General features: G+C 30.7%; 2 protein-coding genes across 3 annotated transcripts in view; one reads left to right on the top strand and one right to left on the bottom strand.

The window, feature by feature from the left end:
* LOC145311954 (uncharacterized) overlaps positions 1–21,409 on the top strand; it is a 214,592-nt gene that overhangs the window by 47,851 nt on the left and 145,332 nt on the right. The gene's annotated exons all lie outside the window — the stretch shown is intronic.
* Positions 16,790–21,409, bottom strand: part of LOC145311956 (uncharacterized) — a 51,723-nt gene continuing 47,103 nt past the window's right edge. For both annotated transcript variants that reach the window (XM_080151029.1, XM_080151030.1), the window contains one exon: positions 16,790–20,632. In XM_080151029.1, coding sequence (XP_080007155.1) covers positions 20,432–20,632 — 201 coding nt within the window. In that variant the 3' untranslated portion in view covers positions 16,790–20,431. The remainder of the gene's footprint in view (positions 20,633–21,409) is intronic.

Below are 21,409 nucleotides of genomic sequence, written 5' to 3'. Positions count from 1 at the left end.
AAGCATTTACAACTTTCTTTTTAAAAAATTGACATTTGTAACCAGATTTATCTAAAATGTTTCGCCTGGTTTACTATTATTGTGTCATAGCAACATACTTTAAATTAATAAAACTTAATGGAGAAATACTAAAGGGGACTGTGCATGAACGAGAGCAAGTGATCTAATCAAATTACATTAAAATTAAATTAATAAAGCATTAATTTGGTAAATATAAAAGGTTTCTCTTATATCTAGTTACATGAGCAAAAAAAATAACTTCTGTGTTTTGCAGCAGAAAGTGATCTGAAATTGAAGTAAATTTACCTTTTATGGCATTCTATGATCATTCCCTTTTCGATTTTTTTACAAATTGAACTCAACAAAACATTTGATTATATATCGATGAAAATCTCTATGAAACCATGGCTGCTCATAATTTTATTTGTTTAATTTGTTCATTCAACAAGTTATTTAAAAATGTACCGAAATAATTTAGTTAATAAATTTAAAAAATTGAATTCCAGTTCTTCTCTATGACGTTTATAATATCATTCATCTTATCATGAGTCATCGTGGTGTTTTAAAGTAACAAAAAAGTTTTAATATTGTTAAGTTATACGTGAGATATTAAAATTAAAATATTTGATATAACATTATCATTGTAATAAAGTTGCAGAATATATGCATTTATTACATGTCCAATAAGATTTCGGAAATAGCAAACTAAGAAATGATTTGTTTTATTTGCTCTTAGATCAGAAGTTCCTAAAGCTGTTAATCCAAAAAATAAAATGAAAACTATATACAGTGCAAATCATTATCTGACGGCTGCCGAACTCTTATTGTAATGTTACAATTAACGCCCCACCCCATTTTATTACAGTGTTTTCACTAAGTTACAGAATATAAAAATGAATTTAAAGTAAAAATGATAAATTTCCTTAAATCTAGCAAGATAATTAAAAATCACTTCTATAAAAATTATATTGGCAATTCGCAACCACAGTCGCCGGCATAATTTTAGAACAACCTGCAGCTTAAGCAACTACAACAATTAAAAGTTATTAATTCGCAGCTGGAATAAATTTTCACCCATAGCTACCATAATTTTTATTGATATATTTTTTTATGTTCATTTTTTTTCAAGTAACTTGTTTATACACTTAAAATTAATAGTTAAAACATTTTTAACAAAATAATAAAATTTTGAAATTAAATCTATTTACATCTTAAATATATAAATCTAGAATAAAGATGCACAGTAAATGTAAATTAAAACCAGTTCATTTAATGATTTTCATATATACCGCATTGTATTACAGACGGCTTTTTTAATTAGCAGTGTCCTAACTTTTCAACTAAGTAATAACTTAAATATCATCATTGGGTACAAACATCAATTTATCATCCATTGTCTTATCTCTTGAGATCCCTGGTTGTGAATATATGTAGAGAATATTGCATTTTATTACAGACAGTTTTCCGCGGATATTAAGAAATATAGTATTCAAATTTAAATTATCATAATGGTACCCATCTTACATAATTATAGTGGTACCCAATCGCGATGATATGATTTTCATATCTATTGCATTTTATTAGAGACAGTTTTCCGCAGATATTAAGAAATAAAGTACCCAAATTTAAATAATTATAATGATACCAAAACTTGTATAAAACTTGAATAATATATATCTTGGAGAGATTTGGTGTTTTTAAATGGTAAATAGATACTCGGATTTTTATTGCTCTGATTAGCATTTAATTATTTTTAATAAACTTGTAAAATCATAAAGTTCATGAGAAGTTTGGAGATTAGTAATAAAGGGTTAGAAATTAAAAAAAGGGGATGTCTAGGGCAAAAAAATCCTGACCTGATTTTTTAATATTTTTATTCGGCCAAAATATTAAAATTTCCAGTCAATTTCACACGTCCCTAAATATCAATATTTTAATGGTAATTAACACCTTCATATTATTTTTTATTAAATTTCTACCCAGCATATGCCTGAGTTCATTTAAATACAACTTATTAATGAAATATTATCTAAAATCACTTGAAATTTTAAGCAATCCATTTAAAAAAAGAATTAAGAAAGTTATTTTAAAGTATTTGACTGTCTGACAGTCGAGCATCTACCTTATCTATAGAGTAGATTCGCTACCAAAAATCACTTTAATTAATTTTTTATTGCCTCTTTATACATGAAAGTACAAAATTAAACTTTTAATAAAAATCTTGATAAAAATAAAGCACTGCTTAAATCCAGATTTTGAAAGTTATTTTATCATTTGTTATGATGTAGTAGTGATGATACTTTATACTAAATTTTAAATGTGCGCATCCTAGGTGTGTGTGTGTGTGTGTGTGTGTGTTTGTTTGTGTGCGTTAGCGTGTGTTGTTCGTACTATTTCATATCGAGCAGTGTGTTCGTTTGTTTTTACAGCAGGAAAAAGGTATAGTATATGTAAATACACTGTTTTAAGCAGCATAAGAAGGCCTAAGAAAAAAATCCAGAATAGCAAAGATCTAATGATAAACAGGAAAAGCTTTACCAAAGAAAAAAAAAACACAAAATATTTTTTTTTGCGTATTTATTTATTTACTAAGACTATTCCAGATTACTTGAAGGCCTTCTTTTGTCAGTTAAAATTTTGTGCAAGCATAATCTATAAGGTCCAGCGTTTGGCCGTTAGTAGCCTTTAAAGTTAATAAATTTTTGGAGATAATCATTACTAAGGAACATTTTTCCGTGAACTGCACTAAATCCAAATTGTCTTATCCCTGTATGACTGTTGATAAGAGAAATTACTGCACAGTGCCTTCGAAGGTGCTTTGACTATAGTGTCAGAACCTAAATTGGGACATTTCATTACCCTAGGTTAGGTAACTTCATTTCACTTTTCAATAAAATCTAAAATGCAGCGGTTTTTGAGAAAATTAAATTTGAAAATTTCAAGTTCAATTTTCACCCACTAGGAGTTACCGCATAATCATGACAAGAAAAGCAAAGATTATTTATTTAAAATTTTGAACAACTTTGCTTTTATAAAGTTCTTCAAAAAACCACTCCTGAAGTGAGTTAATTAATGGCCATTTTATCAATTGCTTTGCTAAGGTCACGGAAATTCAGCCTTAAATAAATCATATATGGAGAGGTTTTATGACTTACTTTATAAAAGCAAAGTTGTTCAAAATTTTAAATAAATAATCTTTGCTTTTCTTGTCATGATTATGCGGTAACTCCTAGTGGGTGAAAATTGAACTTGAAATTTTTAAATCTAATTTTCTCAAAAACCGCTGCATTTTAGATTTAATTGAAAAGTGAAATGAAGTTACCTAACCTAGAGTAATGAAATGCACTATGTCCCAATTTAGGTTCTGACACTAAAGTCAAAGTACCTACAAAGGCACTGTGACTGTAGTTAAGTTGATTTTATTAAAAGAAGGTGTGTCAACTTTTTTTTTTTATAGCTAGCCGGTTCTTTTAGTAAGTAGTAGATGTAAAATTTTTCATAGAATTCAGATATGCAATCGGTTTTTTTGTAGACCTCTTATTTTTTAAGTAATTTAAGTTTTTTAAAAAAATAATTAAGTCGGTTTTAAGGTACTAAAACGCAACAAAATAAAAGAAGAAAATGGCCAGTAAGAACAAAAATAGTAAGATCTTTAATTTGACACCTTACTTTTAAAATTCTGTTGAGTAATTATTGAAAAAATCTATTTTTTTAACCTCGGTTTAATAAAAACTTTAGACCTAAATATTTTCTCAACAGACATAAAAAACATGGGTTCATATATACCTTTAGAATCAGAAAAATATTACGAATATATTGTAAGCAAAATTGAAAAAAAAGTAAAAAAATAAAAAAAATAAAAAAATAGCCAATTGTATTTTTTGTTCTGGCAACACAATCGTCTTCCCTTTTTTACCCCCTCTTTACCCCCTCTATACCCCCTTCCCATTTTTATACTCAATTGAAGAGTTAAGACGTTGCCTGTACAATATAATATGATATTTTCATATAATTCCTTTTATTGTAGTTTATATTCTATATTGTAAACTTTTTTTTCAATTTTGCTTACAATGGATTCGTAATATTTTTCTGATTCTAAAGGTATATATGAACCCATATTTTTTTACTTGTGAAATGATAAAATTGAGTTCAAAGTTTTTATTCTCGTGGGTTTAAAAAAATCGATTTTTTCAATAATTACCTGACAGAATTGAAAAAGTAAGGTGTCAAATTAAAGATCTTACTATTTTTGTTCATAATGGCCATTTTCTTTCTTTTTTTTGTTGCATTTTAGTACCTTAAAATCGACTTAATTTTTTTTTTAAAACTTAAATTACTTTAAAAATAAGAGGTCTACAAAAAAACCGATTGCATATCTGAATTCTATGAAAAATTTTACATCTACTACTTACTAAAAGGACCGGCTAGCTATAAAAAAAAGTTGATACAACTTCTTTAAATCATCCCTAATTCCGGAGTTTAGAAAAAGTAAATGTTTATATATTTGATCAGCCATGGGTAACAATTACACTCTTTCACTTTGCTGACAGCCGTTCTTATGTTTTCATGAGTAATAGGTATCACAGTAGAATTTTGTTCACATAATACCTCATGTGTACTGTAATATTTAAGCTACTATTGTAAAAATCTTTAACTACAACCCAGGAATGTAAGAAGAGGTAAAAATACAATTTTATGGTTTAGTATAAATTGAAAAGCAGGCAACTTTTCCTTGATAAAAGTTAGAGATTAAGAAAAAGAGCTATGTTAATATCAACATGTATAATTTATAATAATGCCATTACTATAACATGTAGGAAGGCTTAGTGTTTGAAATGAAGCTGATATAAGATGAAACATGAGTAAATCTTATAGGGTTGTTGTTGTTGTTGTATAAGACTTAGCATAAGAATACGATTCTTTTTTGTATGTCTATGTTTTTCGACCCACCAGTTTCGGTTTTAGGTTTAAAAGAAAAAGATTTTAAAAAGTTGTTTCTTGCTATGGGAAATTGGGCAGGTGGAGGTACCTTTCCTCAAAATAGTTGTAAATATTCCCTGTAAATCTTCTTTGTAAAGGAGAACCATATCGGTTCAGCGGTTTACGAGATTTCGAGCTCCAGACACATATATAAAGACTTGTGGCTGCGACTCTTGCATCTACAGGCTCTTAGTCATCAACTAAATGAATACCCTACAACCAACCTAGGGCCTATTTGAAGCTTCTTAATAAAGGAGAACTTAATTGGTTCAATATTTATTAAAATCTTGAGCTTCAGACAAAAAACCTTACCACTTTATATAATAGGATAATCATAACCTTTCTAGCACTTTTTCGTATTCTTTTTACCATCTTTGTCGTCGATATTATGCACTTTCTTTCTTTTTATCATATTCAAATTGCAGAATAATTTTAAATCAGGGCTAAAGGATGCATTTTGGTTTAACTACACTTAAAAAAAAATAAATAACTGCAGTCGCCAAAACTTAAACGCAAGTCTCCAAAAAGATTCAATATTTCTTTGATGACAATATCATAATTTCTTTTTTTTTGCACGAAATAAAAATACCAGGGCTTGGCACCCACAGTCACAATAAGCGTGAAAGCCGCCCTACAAGCCTCATTGTCAGCCCTGCAATTTTGTAAGCTATCCACTATGACCTTTTCTAAGCAGAGCCGCGGCAACCTTCAACTACACTAACCTGGGTAATCCTCCTTTACTCCATCCTCTCCCCACCTACTGGATGAACAAACTGAACAACAGGGAAGTTCTATGTAGCAAGCTAAATTGACGACAGTTTTTCGCCGTGTCTTGTCCCTATTTAATAAGTAAGCTATGTAATATTTTTTTCACTGTTGGACTCTCTTAATATCTCCCAAGTTTAACTATAAATACATAGACAAGTGTATTCATTGCAGGGTATTTTACACCGAAAGACGGACGTACCGACATACCATAGTTGCGCTTCTAAAAGAGATAAAATATCCAAAATGTAACCAATTTGATATTTTATTTCGATTTAAAAAGACTGAAGAATATAATATTGGAAATGTAAGAGGATGTGATTAAAATTTGAAATTGTAATTGAAAATTCATAACAATTAATGAGTTCTAATTTCTTTTGTCAAATTTTTAATTTGTATTGAAAATGATTTCAATATCTAAAAAATATCCAATAAAATAAAGTTTTATTTAATTTAGGTTTCAAGATTTACTTCCAACATAATTACTAAATTTTTAGAACCAATAGCTCTTTTCGTTAATTTACACATGATAGAATTGTCCTATTAATTTTTAAACTTTGCATGATTACTATAACAGTTTGGTACGAATTAAAACTCTAATCGTTAGAAGAAATTCTATACTTCTATTTGAAACATTCTAATATGATATTACTATCCTATTAATCTGATTTTTAAGATATGATTCCTAGGACAAAAAAGTAGAATATTTTGGGCGAGGTATCACTTTCATTAAATCTTAAGTACGCACGGAAAATTATTTACATCCTTATCCGCTAGTTCGTCTGTTATGCATTCGTGGAGATGAAAATCCTATAGAAGAAATGTGATTTCTCAGTTGACATATAAGGTAGATGTCTAAAGTATCATCTAAAATTTTGATGACCAATAACAATTAACAAACTAAGACTCTCTTTGTCGGTCCATTTTCTTATCTGTTCATATGGTTTTGATAAATTACTTCGCTATTTAGAGATGTTCTCATCCCTGTAAGACATGCCTTCACTTTTTCATTATGTTCGGAGTAAAAAAAAATGTACACTATTAGTCAATGACATAGTGAAGCCTAATTTTTTTTATGTTAAATTAATTTCAAGGCACATGTCTGACATTTCTTGTAATCATAAAACAGGATTTCTCTCTATTTTTACTCCTTTTTTCAAATGATTGATGAGTACATGCATTTTATGTTGATTTATTAGATTTGCATGTAAAGTTTACACACTGAGATTGTTCTATAAAACTTAATTTTCCTTTCTGCTATTCTGGAAACGACTGTTTTATAAACGACCAAGCTAATATTGCTTGATTTACTTCTACAAGATCAATATTTATTTTGTTTGTCAGTTAAGATCTCGCTACTACTAAAACTTTTAATGGATCTATTCTGGAGAAGCTTGACATACATGTCTCCGGATAGTTATTTATGCTATTCCTTTATGAAACTTAATTCAGAAGAATGGATGATTTCAGCAATTTTTACGCCGCGCCGTCTCAAAACTGTTGCTATTCTATCGATATGAAATTTTAAAGGTTTACTTCGACTAATTGCTTTAATCAAAGGTGACCTTAACTTTATAGTTATTTTTAGGATATCGAAGTGAGTTTTTCTATTCCTCAAGAATTCGGGAAGTTGTGTTAAGCTTTACTTTGAAAGAAGAAACAAAATTTTGGTTTCACGCCAAACGTAGGAGTGGAAAAACTTTTGGTCCTACCCAAAACATAGGAGTCCAAAACGTCGTAGTGGACAAACGCAGGAGTCCCAAATGCAGGAGTCCCAAACGTCGGAGTGGGACAAACGTCGGAGTGGATAAACGCAGGATTTTTGGGACAAACGTCGGAGTGGACAAACACAGGAGTCCCAAATTTTTTTTCAATTTTTTTTCAATTTTTTTTATACAACCCCCTCTCCCCACGGTTCCGTTATTTTTCTTAGTTAGGTTAGGTTTGGTTATATTGCGAGGGGGCCGAGCGCTGCGGCCATAGTCATTATTTTGTAGACAGAGTTAAAAAAAAATCTAAATTATCATATTACTAAAATAGCGGACACTCCTAGGTTTTACTTAATCAATGTCCACTCCGACGTTTGGGACTACTGCGTTTGTCCACTCCGACGTTTGGGACTACTACGTTTGGGGTAAGACCAAAATTTGTCCCTATAAGGGACCCCCAAAATTTTTAGATGCATGGGCGCATTCCTCTCCCCCCCCCCCAGGCAATTTTTGAAAGCGAAGCTTTTCTATAACTATGGTATTGGTCAGTCCTTCCGTAACGGTTAGCTCTTGTTAGCTTTAGACATGTTAGAATTGTCAGTAAGGTACGAACAGAACAGACCATGAAAAGTCCTAGGGTGGGGTTGTTTAATCCCCTCAAACTTTAAACTCTCATTTTACCCCCTATCTATAATACAAAGTAGCTTGTTGTCTGTCCGTCTGACCGTCTGTCCGTCTGTCTGTCCCTTAAGATCTCGGTAACCACTGAACCGATCGGATTCTACTCTTGAGGTAAAGCCCCTAGAGGCTAGGGGCGAAGCCGCTAGTAATTTTAAAAAGTAAATTATATTATCTCTATAGCAACTCTATATTAGTTACCCGAAAGTCCACACGTCCATTTGTTTGTCCTTTAATCTGATTGTAGAGATTGGCTTTAATGGAAGTTGCCATCCTTGTTTTCTTTCATTTCTAGGTTTCATTAAAATAAAAAATAAAATAAAAATAAATCATAGAAAATTGACCATCTCTAATACTTTGTTGCACATAAATGTTGAGGGTACGCAAAAAATTAATAAAACCATGAACCAAATTAAATGAAATAAAACAGTAATTATTCCACCGTTATAAAAACATATATCATAGTTTTATTGTACAGGTGTATAATAGGATGATTAATATTATGTCAAATAGTAGCGAAGCTTTACAAAATTAAACTGATATTTAACCTAAAAAAACATGGTACTGAATGTATATACTACATATTATTACTTTGATTTTACACAAAATTTTCATGTTCTCTAATAAAGAAAAACTCGCAGCGGGCTTAGATAACGATCCTCGAGGGGCACTTGAGGAGGGGGGAGTTGAATCCTAAAACCTTTTTTTATTTAGATTTTTTTTTTTGGGTGGGGAGTATTTTTTCTAGGAGCGATTTCTATTGGGATGGTGGTTTTACCGTCCCCAAAAATAGTTTGAAACATTTCCGGGACATATTAGAAGCTAACCTGTTAAGGAGAACCCAATCGGTTCAGCGGTTAGCGGGATCCTTCGGTACAGACAAACAGACACACAGACAAACAAACAAACATCCTGTTACTTTATTATAAGGAAGAAGAAGATAAGATAAAGTAATTTTAAGATGTCATATATTGTACGACATTAAGCATTATAGTGCAGTTTATGTGCATTACAAACCTACAGACCGCCAGACAAAGAGTTGCTTCGCTTCCAACAATTTTTCTTTTTTCTCCGTTACTCGGTGAAAATATTTGACAAGTAAAGAAAATTTATTAGGTTGTAATGATAGCCGGGGTTTTATTTATTACTCATGGAACAATTTTTTTCCACCAATTTTCCATTTTATTAAACATACATTATATAAAAAAAACCTCTCTTGCCTAAATGGATATAGAATATCCTTATACTAAAGTAACAGGATGTTTGTGTGTCTGTGTGTTTGTGTTTCTGTGTGTTTGTATGTTTGTGTGTTTGTTTGTACCGAAGGATCTCGCTTACCGCTGAACCGATCGGGTTCTCCTTAACAGGGTAGCTTCGGGTAGGTCCCGGGAAGGTTTATAACTATTTTCTTGGGGGGGTGGGACACTCCCAACCCCCCCCAAAAAAATGAAAAATTCCCCCCCGAAATTTTTTTTTTTACTTTTTCGTTTAAAATCTAAAATAAGAAATTGGGTTATCAAATTCGCCTCTCCCCTTCTCAAGTGCCCCTAGAGGCCTCTAGGGGCGTATCCACCTGTACTTGCTAAAATGGACATTGTTTATTGGTCAGTTCGTTCTTCCAGAAGAGGGGAGGATGTACATGTCGATCTTTTGTCAGATCTAAGAAAGAAAAAAAAGTCTAATGCAAAATAAACAATTCAAGACTATGTTACAAAGAAATACAAAAAAATATGGATGCAGAAGTCAGGGAATTAAAGGGATAAGACAATGGCTGATAAATTGATGATTATCCCCAAAGATGATTACACTAAATTACCATTTTTGTAGATCACAATTAGTGGTTGAAACGTTTAAACACCCAACTTAAAAGACTAACCAAAGTTGTTAAGCCAACGAATAAAAAAGTCCTTATTATAAAACTTTGGGGACTAGTGTTATAATAAGCTCAATGTCCCCTCCCTCCCTGTGTACAATACACTGTGGGCTAGAATTGAATCAAGACAAAAGTAAGTGCCGAGCCCTGGGACCTATGTATGGTGAAAATAGACATAAAACCATGATGATTCCAGGTAAAACCAAAATATTTCAGCGGGGTCTTTTTGTTTTATTTCAATTTTAAGTTCTGAAAAAAAAATGAAAAAAATATGAAAATCTTTAATAAAAAACAAACAAAAACTGTTTTTCAAAATTTTTTTTCACTAAAAGATACAAACAACTTATATACATACTATAAGCTTTAAAAAAATCAAAATTTTCAAATTTAGGACTGCCTTTCCAAGGTTAGAAGAAAAATCCTAACAACGAATTCTAACATATTTCTGATCAACATAGCAATAAAACGTCTTTTGCTAAATCTTTAACATCAAAATTAAATAGCACTTACTAAAGACTTTTTTTCATTTAAACTTATACTTTTTACATTATTTAACTTTTAAGATTGTGTTTTTTTTAAAGAAAGGTTGCGTGATTTTTTTCCTCATAATTAATTTATCTTAATATGCTGCATTATAAGTGACTGACATTGTAGGCTGTGATGGCTTAGAAAACTCAATACCAGTTTTGTTAGCCCAGGCCATCGGCCCCTCGGGGCCTACAAAACTAGTTTTAATCTTTTTATTTTTATTTTACTATCTGCTAAAAGCTGTCTATAATCCCATACAATAAATAACTATTAAACATACCAATTAAAGTGAAACAGGGATCTTAAGGGATAAGACAAAGGATGATAAATTGATTACTCCTTCTGTAGATTAATATTATTGGTTAAAAAGTTTGGACTTTGCATGTTTGAACCATCAAATCATTAATCAATTCATAAATTATCAAAAGGATAAGAAAATGTGTTTATAAAACTTTGTATATGATTTACAATTCTATGTCCAGTTCACTCCCTCCCTCCTTCGTTAAACATACACTTATATATAGACAGAAAGACATCCTGTTACTTTTTGTCTAGAGTTTTAGGATCTTTTGTTCTATCATACAAATTATTTAAATATCCTGTTTTGAAAAGCAGAATGCCGTTTTAAAATTTATTTTGCTAATTATAAGAGGGAGGGGACATTGGGATGTAAATCACACCAGTACCCACGTTAGCTCAAAAAAATTGTGTACTTTTACTAAAATTAATGGAATGGTTTCAAACTAATATTTTACAAACATATAATCAAACAATAATTTTACATAAGAAATGGTTAGTTTCCTTGTCATAATTTGTGGAAATCTACATGTATCACTCTATTGTCCTTTGTCTTATCCCTTAAGATCCCTGAAAGAAAGAAACAAGGATGACAACATCAATAACATGGATGAGATGGGAATATGGACAAGCAGTTTTAAAAAGAATTTCTTTAAATCCTGAAACCTTTCTTGCGTATTTTATAATTTTAATATTTATAGACCTTGACTGATATACAAAGTAAATTGTTTAGGGAATCTTCACAAAAAATGCAGCCGTCTGTCTTGAATAGCTGCTATACAAATTAAATTTCCCCTGAAAACAGACAAAAACAAAACTATTCAAAAGTACCCATAGTTGTTAAGTCAAAGAATAAGAAATGTCTTTATAAAGTTTAGAGACTAGTTTATTAAACAGTCAGTTGTCCTCTCTATTTCTGGGACACATTCCATATAAGTTTCATTTTAAAAAAACCTAGAATAAACAAAACAAAATATTTTTACTAAAATATAAGCCAACGAATAATAAATTATTATGATAGAACTTTTTAGACTAGTGTTATAAACAGTCCAAAGCCCCCTACCTCCAATGTATGATAAATAATTGATTTTATACATGATAAATACATGCAAATCGGCAAGAAGGGAGGAAAAATGTGACTGTTTATTTGTTTGTGTAGCCATTGTTTCTTAGTGTTTGGACCTAAGTAGTAATGAAGAAGGATGTATTTTAGCCACTAGGGCTATTAAGCTCCACGCTCAAGTATATTATACCTTGACCCGCTGTCACAAGTGAGCTACTCTTTATTACCTCACCCTCGTCGAGTATGGCATGTGACTATAAATTATACTGGTACCAAAAGTTTTTATAGACACGTTATCTAATTAGTTAACTGGTCTTTTATTAAATCTTAATTGGATGGTTCAAACTAGCAGTGTCCACACAAAAGAAAACTTTTCCTATTTCTAAGAATCTTTACAGTTCTTATGTCCCCTTCTTCCCTGTTGTTTTGTTGTTTACAATTAAATTATACTGATAAATAAATTCTTCAATTTATGAAATGGTAGATTTAATATGGATCAAGGGGACATTGGAATGTAAAATTTGCTGGTACCCAAAGTTCTTTATAAATATTTTCTCATTCATTGGTTCAAAAACTTTGGGAACTTTATTTTTCATCTTGATTGTTTGGTTTATACTATTAGTCTTGGTATGTTTTATTGATAATTTATGAATTGATTAATGATTTGATGGTTCAAACATGCAAAGTCCAAACTTTTTAACCAATAATATTAATCTACAGAAGGAGTAATCAATTTATCATCCTTTGTCTTATCCCTTAAGATCCCTGTTTCACTTTAATTGGTATGTTTAATAGTTATTTATTGTATGGGATTATAGACAGCTTTTAGCAGATAGTAAAATAAAAATAAAAAGATTAAAACTAGTTTTGTAGGCCCCGAGGGGCCGATGGCCTGGGCTAACAAAACTGGTATTGAGTTTTCTAAGCCATCACAGCCTACAATGTCAGTCACTTATAATGCAGCATATTAAGATAAATTAATTATGAGGAAAAAAATCACGCAACCTTTCTTTAAAAAAAACACAATCTTAAAAGTTAAATAATGTAAAAAGTATAAGTTTAAATGAAAAAAAGTCTTTAGTAAGTGCTATTTAATTTTGATGTTAAAGATTTAGCAAAAGACGTTTTATTGCTATGTTGATCAGAAATATGTTAGAATTCGTTGTTAGGATTTTTCTTCTAACCTTGGAAAGGCAGTCCTAAATTTGAAAATTTTGATTTTTTTAAAGCTTATAGTATGTATATAAGTTGTTTGTATCTTTTAGTGAAAAAAAATTTTGAAAAACAGTTTTTGTTTGTTTTTTATTAAAGATTTTCATATTTTTTTCATTTTTTTTTCAGAACTTAAAATTGAAATAAAACAAAAAGACCCCGCTGAAATATTTTGGTTTTACCTGGAATCATCATGGTTTCATGTCTATTTTCACCATACATAGGTCCCAGGGCTCGGCACTTACTTTTGTCTTGATTCAATTCTAGCCCACAGTGAATATGATTATTATATTAAAGGAATCTTCACAAGAAATTTTAAAAGACAATCTCACTAATCAGCTTGCTAAATCATAGTTTCCAGTTAAAAATCTATCACCCAGATTTCCAGAGATATTAAACTAAAAGATTTAAACCAGCTTTGTTACACCCCAACCCCCCCTGAGGCATAATGCCAACAAAATTAGTATTAATTTATGATTTTTTTAAAAATTTCTTACAGGTACTGGAGAAGGAACTTAACAAACTAAATAGACGTTATTCTTTTATTTATGTGTAAAAATGTTCTTTGTGTAAAGATAATTAGATCGATTAATATGTCCTATTTAATGCAATTTTGAGTCTTTATACAGGCGGAACATATTTTCCAGTATGGCTTCGAAGCCGATTAATATCCACTGGAGTAGAACCGGTTCTCAGCCATACTAAAAAATCATCTATAGCATCGTATTACAGACAACTTTCCATGAATAATAATCATAAAAATAATACCAGTTGTGTTCGACCGGGCCTTCGGCCCCTAGTTTTAATATCATCAATGGAATAATACACGGCACTGTTGTTGAAAAGAGACTATCCAGTTTAAAACACACAGCTAAATTTAATATCATCATTATTTATTTTAATAACCGCGGAAATAATACGAAGCGATTTATAAATATTAAAAGATATAGTTCAAGGTTCATATTTAACCAAATACAAATTTTGATTTATTAAAGTCTTTAAACTTTACTTTCATGTTTTTTGATGGATTTATTGTTACTTGGATGTTACACAGATTTTCATATTTTCTAACTAGAGTTGGCTCTATATAACTATCTCGCTATTGGCTAGTTTTCTATAAGTTCATATCTATTTATCTATTTCTCAATAAATCAATTCTCCTCCCCCGCCATTATTATCTAAAAGAAAGAAGTAAATTTTATTAATTTAAATGATTTTAAAAAGATTTTTTCAATTACATTTTTTTCACATTACCATCACCAAAGGGTAAATATGATTAAAATTTTAGTTTTAATATTTTAACACAAAGGAAGTGTCGCCAAAATCGAATTCTTTTAAATAGAGTTTTCTTGGATTTACTCTATTATGAACGTATATTTTTTATTTATGAAATAAGGATTAAATACTTCAATGTAATTCAAATATCAACATGAAGTGAAAAACTTAATTCATTTTATAAACAAAAAGAATAAAGGTCTTATCGCTTTGGTCAGTGAGAGTTTAATGAGGATTATTGGAGCACTATGAGTTTACAACACTATTGGAAGACTCGAGCTCATTTATAGACGTTTATTTCCTATATAGATCTGTCATGGATCTTGATGCAATAAAGCAGGCCGTTTTGTAAATGTTAAAAATTGGAAGATTTCATTAAATAAAAGTAATCGCAAATACACTTAGTAAATAAAAGGAAACTCGCAACGACCTAAAATAATGGTACCACCATCCACCCGTTTACCCCATCCCATCCCCTGCCCTCCTACTGGCTGAACAAACTGACTAATAAATGAGTCCCATGTTAGTAACCTATATTGACGACACTTTATTCCCCTGTCATAATATCCACGTATATTCTATATCCATATGTTTTGTTTTCCTCATAAAAATTGTTTTCCCTACATTAATTTCCATTAACTTTTACCCAGAATGTTTATACCTTCAAGGTAAAGGTTTGGTTTTATTGTTCATATTTTTAAAAGCGAAGCTTTTCTATAATTAGGGTCGGTCCGTAACGGATAGCTTTTTTTCGTTAATTTAGGCATGTTAGAATTGTCTTATCGATTTCAAACTTTGCAAGTTGATTCCAATAGTAATTAGGTAGGATTTAGAAAGCGTAGCAACTCTATAATCATTACCAGAATGTCCGTACGTCCATTTTAAACATGTCGATTTTTTTACTTTTTTAACAACAAATTTTTATTTGATCTAATCATCCGATTGATCTGATTTTTGGTATATTGATTTCTAAGACAACAAAGTATAATGTTATAAGCAAAGCAACTATATAATCAAGTCCTATAAATGTAAGTATGTCCATAAATATGTTTACTTTTAACATCCATAAATATGTTTACTTTTAACATCCAACTAAACTCAAGACTGAAGAGGGTGCAATGTCCACCGAAATATATTTCAATAAATAGCTGGGAAATATCAAAGACTTTTTCACTCAGTAAATTTATCATACGTCCATAAAGATTATCCGGCATCAAGCAGTTTTTCAACAAATTTACTTACAATTTTGCTTCGACTCTTATACATTCTGATTATTCAGTTCTGACACTATTCAAGTGTTAATGTCCGTTTGTCCTACCGTTTCAGTGCTTCGCTTTTATGGATGTTGTCATCCTTGTTAATATAATGTCATTAATTTTTATAAAAAGAATAATTCTTCTTTTTAGTAGCGTAACTACTGTATAATCTAAAACGTCCGTTCGTCCGCCTGTCTGCAAGAAACGGTATTGGGAAAGCGTGAATTTCAGCATAAAAAGAGACAGCAGTAAAATTTTGTGAAGTATTCCAAATTTGATGAGCATTCGGTATATAATACTTAATCCGAATAACTAATTCTTTTCTTCCATCTGCTTGGCTGTTCTACTATTTAAGAGCTTCGCTATCTATGGCTGTTATTTGTCATCCTTGTTATCTCTTTTCTTTTTAATAATTGTAGACTGTCCAATAAGTTTATTATAAAGAAATACTTATTTAGCAGAACGCAAGTATGTACACTTTTAAAAAAGCAAAATATACCATCTAAAATACAAAGTAGAACGATTTCTGTCCGTCTGACGTTTAAGATCCCGGTAACCTCTGAGCTGAATGGGATGTACTCTTTAAGGAATATACCTACTGGTTCTTCAGTGATGTTAAGCTGTTTTATTGAGGGGTGAGACACCCCAAATCCCCAAAAAGTCCCCCTGAAAAAATTCCTCCACTGTTATCCTTTTGGCTGAAATATATCTTAAATATCTATAATACAAAGTAGAATGATGTCTATCTGTCTGTCTGTCCGTTGGTCCGTCCGTCCGTCTGTAGCTTAAGATCTCGGTAACCACTGAACCGATTGGATTCTACTCTTCAGGGTTATATACCTATTGGTCCTGTGGTGATTTTAAGCTATTTTCTTGGGGGGTGGGACACCCCCAACCCCCCCAAAAATAAAAATAAAATCCCCCCCCATTTTATTTTTTGAATTTGATACTGTTCCAGTCCAGCGCAGTTCCAATTTTTTTCCCGAAAATTTTGAAATTGATACTGGGGCAGCTCCAATTTTTTTTTTAATTACCTCTTGGGGCAAAGCCCCTAGAGGCTAGAGGCGAAGCCGCTAGTAATTTTTCTATAGTAACAACTGACCATCCGACAAGACTATATAGAAGCATTGCTAATATAAAATATACATAAAAATGACCATAATTTACATTTATTGAAACTGCTTTTTAAAATAAAGAATATATCTAGCATCATATGCATATATTAATATTAAGAAAGAAATGATTATGTTACATTATATCACATGAATTAACAATACATTTATAGTTTATACACAGAAATAGGAACAAAGATTCTAAAAAATAATTACAGAACAAGAAACCCCAAAATTTGCTGGCCCCAAGGTGAGAATAGATATTTACCGCATCGTATTTTAGACAGCTTTCCACAGAGAATAAAATTTAAAAACCAGTTTTGTTAGGACGAAGCCCGAGCTAACAAACTGGTATTAATTTTATGATTTAAAAAAAATATTCGTTGAAAACAGTCTATACAGTATACGTTACAAAAAATGACCGGTCTTTAAAATGCTAAATAAAGTTTTAACCATAATTTGTGTGTGCAGTGTGTGCTCTTTATACATATGTATGCTTGTGTTTGTTGCGGCCAATGAGATTAAAGAACATTTACCCACATTTGGCAGGCTATAAAAGAAGATATTCAAAATGTCATTAATCAACCAATAATGTATTTTGAGTGAATTTTTTCCTACCTCTACCGAAGCGGTCTCACCAAAAGTTGTCTCAGCACCTTGATAGTTGAGATATCAAGCTACCAAGCTAGGATAGTACACTGAGATACCACAGTGAGAGGGTAGAGAAGACTAAACTCCAATATCTCAACCCTAGCTCCACTTATAGCGAGCTGAAGTCAAACCAAAGACTCATTCCTGGAATCCTGAAAATTGAAAATGTCTCGATTCTAGCCTATAAGGGGCCCTAAGGGTACTCTAAAGTCATTTTAGACTATGGGTTCAAATGGTAACTGCCTTTTATTTCTTCTGCCATTACCAAAAAGCTAAAGAACTTTTTTCTAGCCCTTCTGTGGGCTGAGATCTGAAAATTGGACACCCTGGGCACAAAGTTCTTGATACATGCTTTTTGTGCTCAAATGACTTGTATAAGAGCTAGGAAGCTGAATAAGGTGTATATAGAAGCAGAATTTTATGCTTAAGATAAAACTCTGAATAAACCCTAGGCTAAAATTAATTTTACTTTGTGATTTTTGGGCTTAAGTAAAATTCACTTAGAATAATAATAGGTGGAATTTTGACATTTTTATTTTTTTCTTTTATATTTTACCATATGTCGGTAAAAATTCTTTGGTCTAATTGACTTCAACACACACAATTATACATACATATAAAAAGCACACATACAAAAAATAGGGTTACAACTTTATTAGATGGGAGGCAGGAACATTTAAAATACCGATCATTTTTTGTAACATATACTGTAATAAGTTGATTTACATGATTTTTCAGTGTGGCTATGTAAACCGGTTCTAATTTTCAGGATATTAATCGGTTTCAAATCCATACTGTAAATTGGTTTATAATAAATAGGATAGAAAATATTCTGAATCCCTATATTATTGATAGAGCTCTGCATTATTTAAATTTACTGCTTACATCAGGGACGTCCAAGCTTTTTTTTAAAGGGGGAAAAAGAGAGGTTTTGGAGGTTTGAGGGGGATAATATAATTTACTTTTAAAAAATTTAGTGGAGTAAAATGAGTGTCTAAAAGTTGAGGGGGTTAAACAACCCCACCCTTGTACTTTTCAAAGTCTGTTCTGTTCAGTATTTTTTAGAAACCTTAATCCTATTCCAAGTTAGGCATGGAAATGGTTTTAATTTAATATTCGGGTCAGATCAATTATCCTAGAATTTTATATACAAAAAGAAAAAATTTATAAAATTCAGAGCTGGGAGGTTTGAAACAAAACTCCTCACTTACATAAATAATTTGAAACTCCCAAGCTAAAAATTATTTAGTATTAACAATCAAAATTAATGAGGAGTTCTAGTTTGATGAGATTCTTAATTCAATGAAAATATATAAGAAAAAATTAAGCTTTTTAAAATAAAATGCACATCAGATTTTGTATATATAATCTTTACAAAAGGATTATAAAAAAGCAAACAATTAGATTTCTGTAAATATATTATTGTTAAAAATGAAAATTATTTTGATCAATTCGAGAGTATTTTTTTATAAGGGCTGATAACGGCCAAACGACTGGCCGAATATATGACCAAACGTATAGCAAATCAGACACTATACAGATAGCCGAACACTGGCAGAACAACTGATCAAACAGCTGGCCGAACAGCAGACCGAACAGCAGACCGAAAAGGCTGACTTCACACATGGATGGACCGAGCTCAACGAACTTTATGACTTTACATAAGTAAGGTATTCTATAGCCATGCGCTTTCATCGGTCAATTGGGACTTGACATTAAAATTATTTTTAGGTCTTGTTGGATTTGATCTAATGTATATGCTGTTTGGCTAGCCCTGAAGTCGACTCAAGCCTTTTGATAGTGAAAAATTTTAAAAAAAGTATGTCATACCTCCAAATTGATCAAATTATTTTCAACAAGTTTAAAAACATGAAAGAGTAGGGCAGCCAAATCGAGTTCAGATTTGTTAAAATCATAAATTTGGGTCACACCAAGGTTAAACATAAATAATTAACATTATGAAAAACAACAAAATTACTTATTAATATTTATATATTTAAAACAAGAATAGTTATGGCCATAAGAAGCGCAGCAATATAAAATTCTTTTAAAAGTTACCAAAAAAGAATAGAATTACAGTTTTTTCCTACCCAAGCCCGCTGTTTATATAATCAATTTTGAAGCAGACATACAGTCTACCCCTACGATATAGGTAGCTATACTTTTAAAACATAAATTATGAAATACTGTACTACATAAATATCTTTAAAAAGAGCAATAGTTTGGATAAAAATCTGGGACGAAATATAAATAATTTAAATTAATTTTAAATTTTTAAAACAATTATTTTTGCATACTTTTTACTAGTTGTGAAATGTCAATATAAATTGATTTAAACAACAACTTCCATTTGCAATAATAAAAATGTTTTGAATTGTCTAATTTTTATCATTTTTTGTGTGTTATTTTTTAACATTTGTCACAGTGTCTTTTTTTTATAAATTGAATGGCGACTTTTGTATATAATTTTAATTGTCTAGAATCACTTTTGTGAGGTCACTTAGTTCATTATTTTCTTCACTTTTTCTTTTTTTATGTTTTGAAAGTCAGATTTTTAAAATTGTTTTCGGGGTAAAAAATTAAATAAGATTTATCAAATCAAAAAACGTTTTAACTGCTTAAAAAGCTTATTGAATTGTTTAAAAACACATACAGGGTATGTAAAAAATATGTTGCAAAAATGTAAAGACTAGTCATAACATTTAGCCATACATTTTAAAGCTTTGATAACCTTTCAATTTGAGTTTTTTTTTTTGAGCTTTAACTTGAGTGGTTAAACATTTTCATTGGTTGTATTCTTTCTAATTTTCTAATATTTCATATACCCTGTGTGTATATATGTTAATTAATCTTAAAACAAAAAATCTAGAACTTGCTAAATATTTAACCCCAAAACAATATTATTGTAAAACACTTTTGTAATTAGTTTATTGTTTATTAAACCTTTACAAAGTTGGCTTCTTTTTTTTGAACTATCTCGGTGTACGTTCAGTAGACTAATAGTACATGTACTGTTCAGTGTACACTTATGTCTATAGACTGCACCAGCTGACAGCTATACTAACAAGTACTAGGAGGACATGTACACTGAGATGACCAGCGCCTCCGTCCTCGTCCTCTATGACAGGAGTGAGACAGTACATGTGGTTGAGGTCCACCTCTGTGATCTTGTGCTCGTGGTGGTCCACGGGGTCAATACACGAGGTCTCCTTGATGTAGTCCTTGTCTATCTCCTAAAAAATAGAACTATTATTACTTGGATCTGACACCAGATTATAATGTACTCTAAAAAAGTGAAACTTGTAGCTGGCTAAAATAACGATCCATTCTCTTTACCCCATCCTCCCCTTCCTACTGGATGAACAAACCGATCAATAATTGAAGTCTATATTAACATTTAATTGACGACAACTTTTCCACTGTATCTGCACCTATATATATTTGTATTAAATTTAAAAATAAATCTCAAATGATGTTAAAAATGATTAAATGAAAAATTTTCCATTCTCTGGAATCAAGTTTTGGGAAATGTCATGGACAAATTTGTCTAATGTGGGATTCTCAAAAGTTTTCACATGACACTAATTCAATTTTATATTATTTCTTTCTTGTAATAGAACTTTTTTTAGTTGTTAAGCTACTCTAAAAGTAGGATGTGTGCCCTTCTTTTTATTCATATAGGTAGGAATTTTCTTATGTCTTTTTTGTTAAAAAAAATAGAAATAAATTTCCTTAAAATAACAATAAAATAAAAATTTTGTCGCTTATAAGTTGCTCACTATAATCGTACTTGTTATTGTAAGAAATTAAGTTTCAGTCGGGAAGGGAAGGGAGGGGACATTAGGCTGTTTATTACACTAGTCCCCAATGATTCATATTAAAAAAAAACGTTTAATTATTCCTTTGCATTACAATTTTTCTTATAAAATTTTGATTCTTTTGGTTTGTTCTTTTAGTTGATTGCTCAAACGATTCAACCATTTAGATTCATAAGTTTAAGTATAATTCAC

The sequence above is a fragment of the Acartia tonsa genome, chromosome 2 (genome assembly GCF_053477335.1).
Source record: "Acartia tonsa isolate MP-2025a chromosome 2, ASM5347733v1, whole genome shotgun sequence".
NCBI classification, from domain to species: Eukaryota; Metazoa; Arthropoda; class Copepoda; order Calanoida; family Acartiidae; genus Acartia; species Acartia tonsa.
The sequence above is the reverse complement of the archived record's forward strand: the minus strand, read 5'-3'. Positions and strand labels throughout refer to the sequence as shown.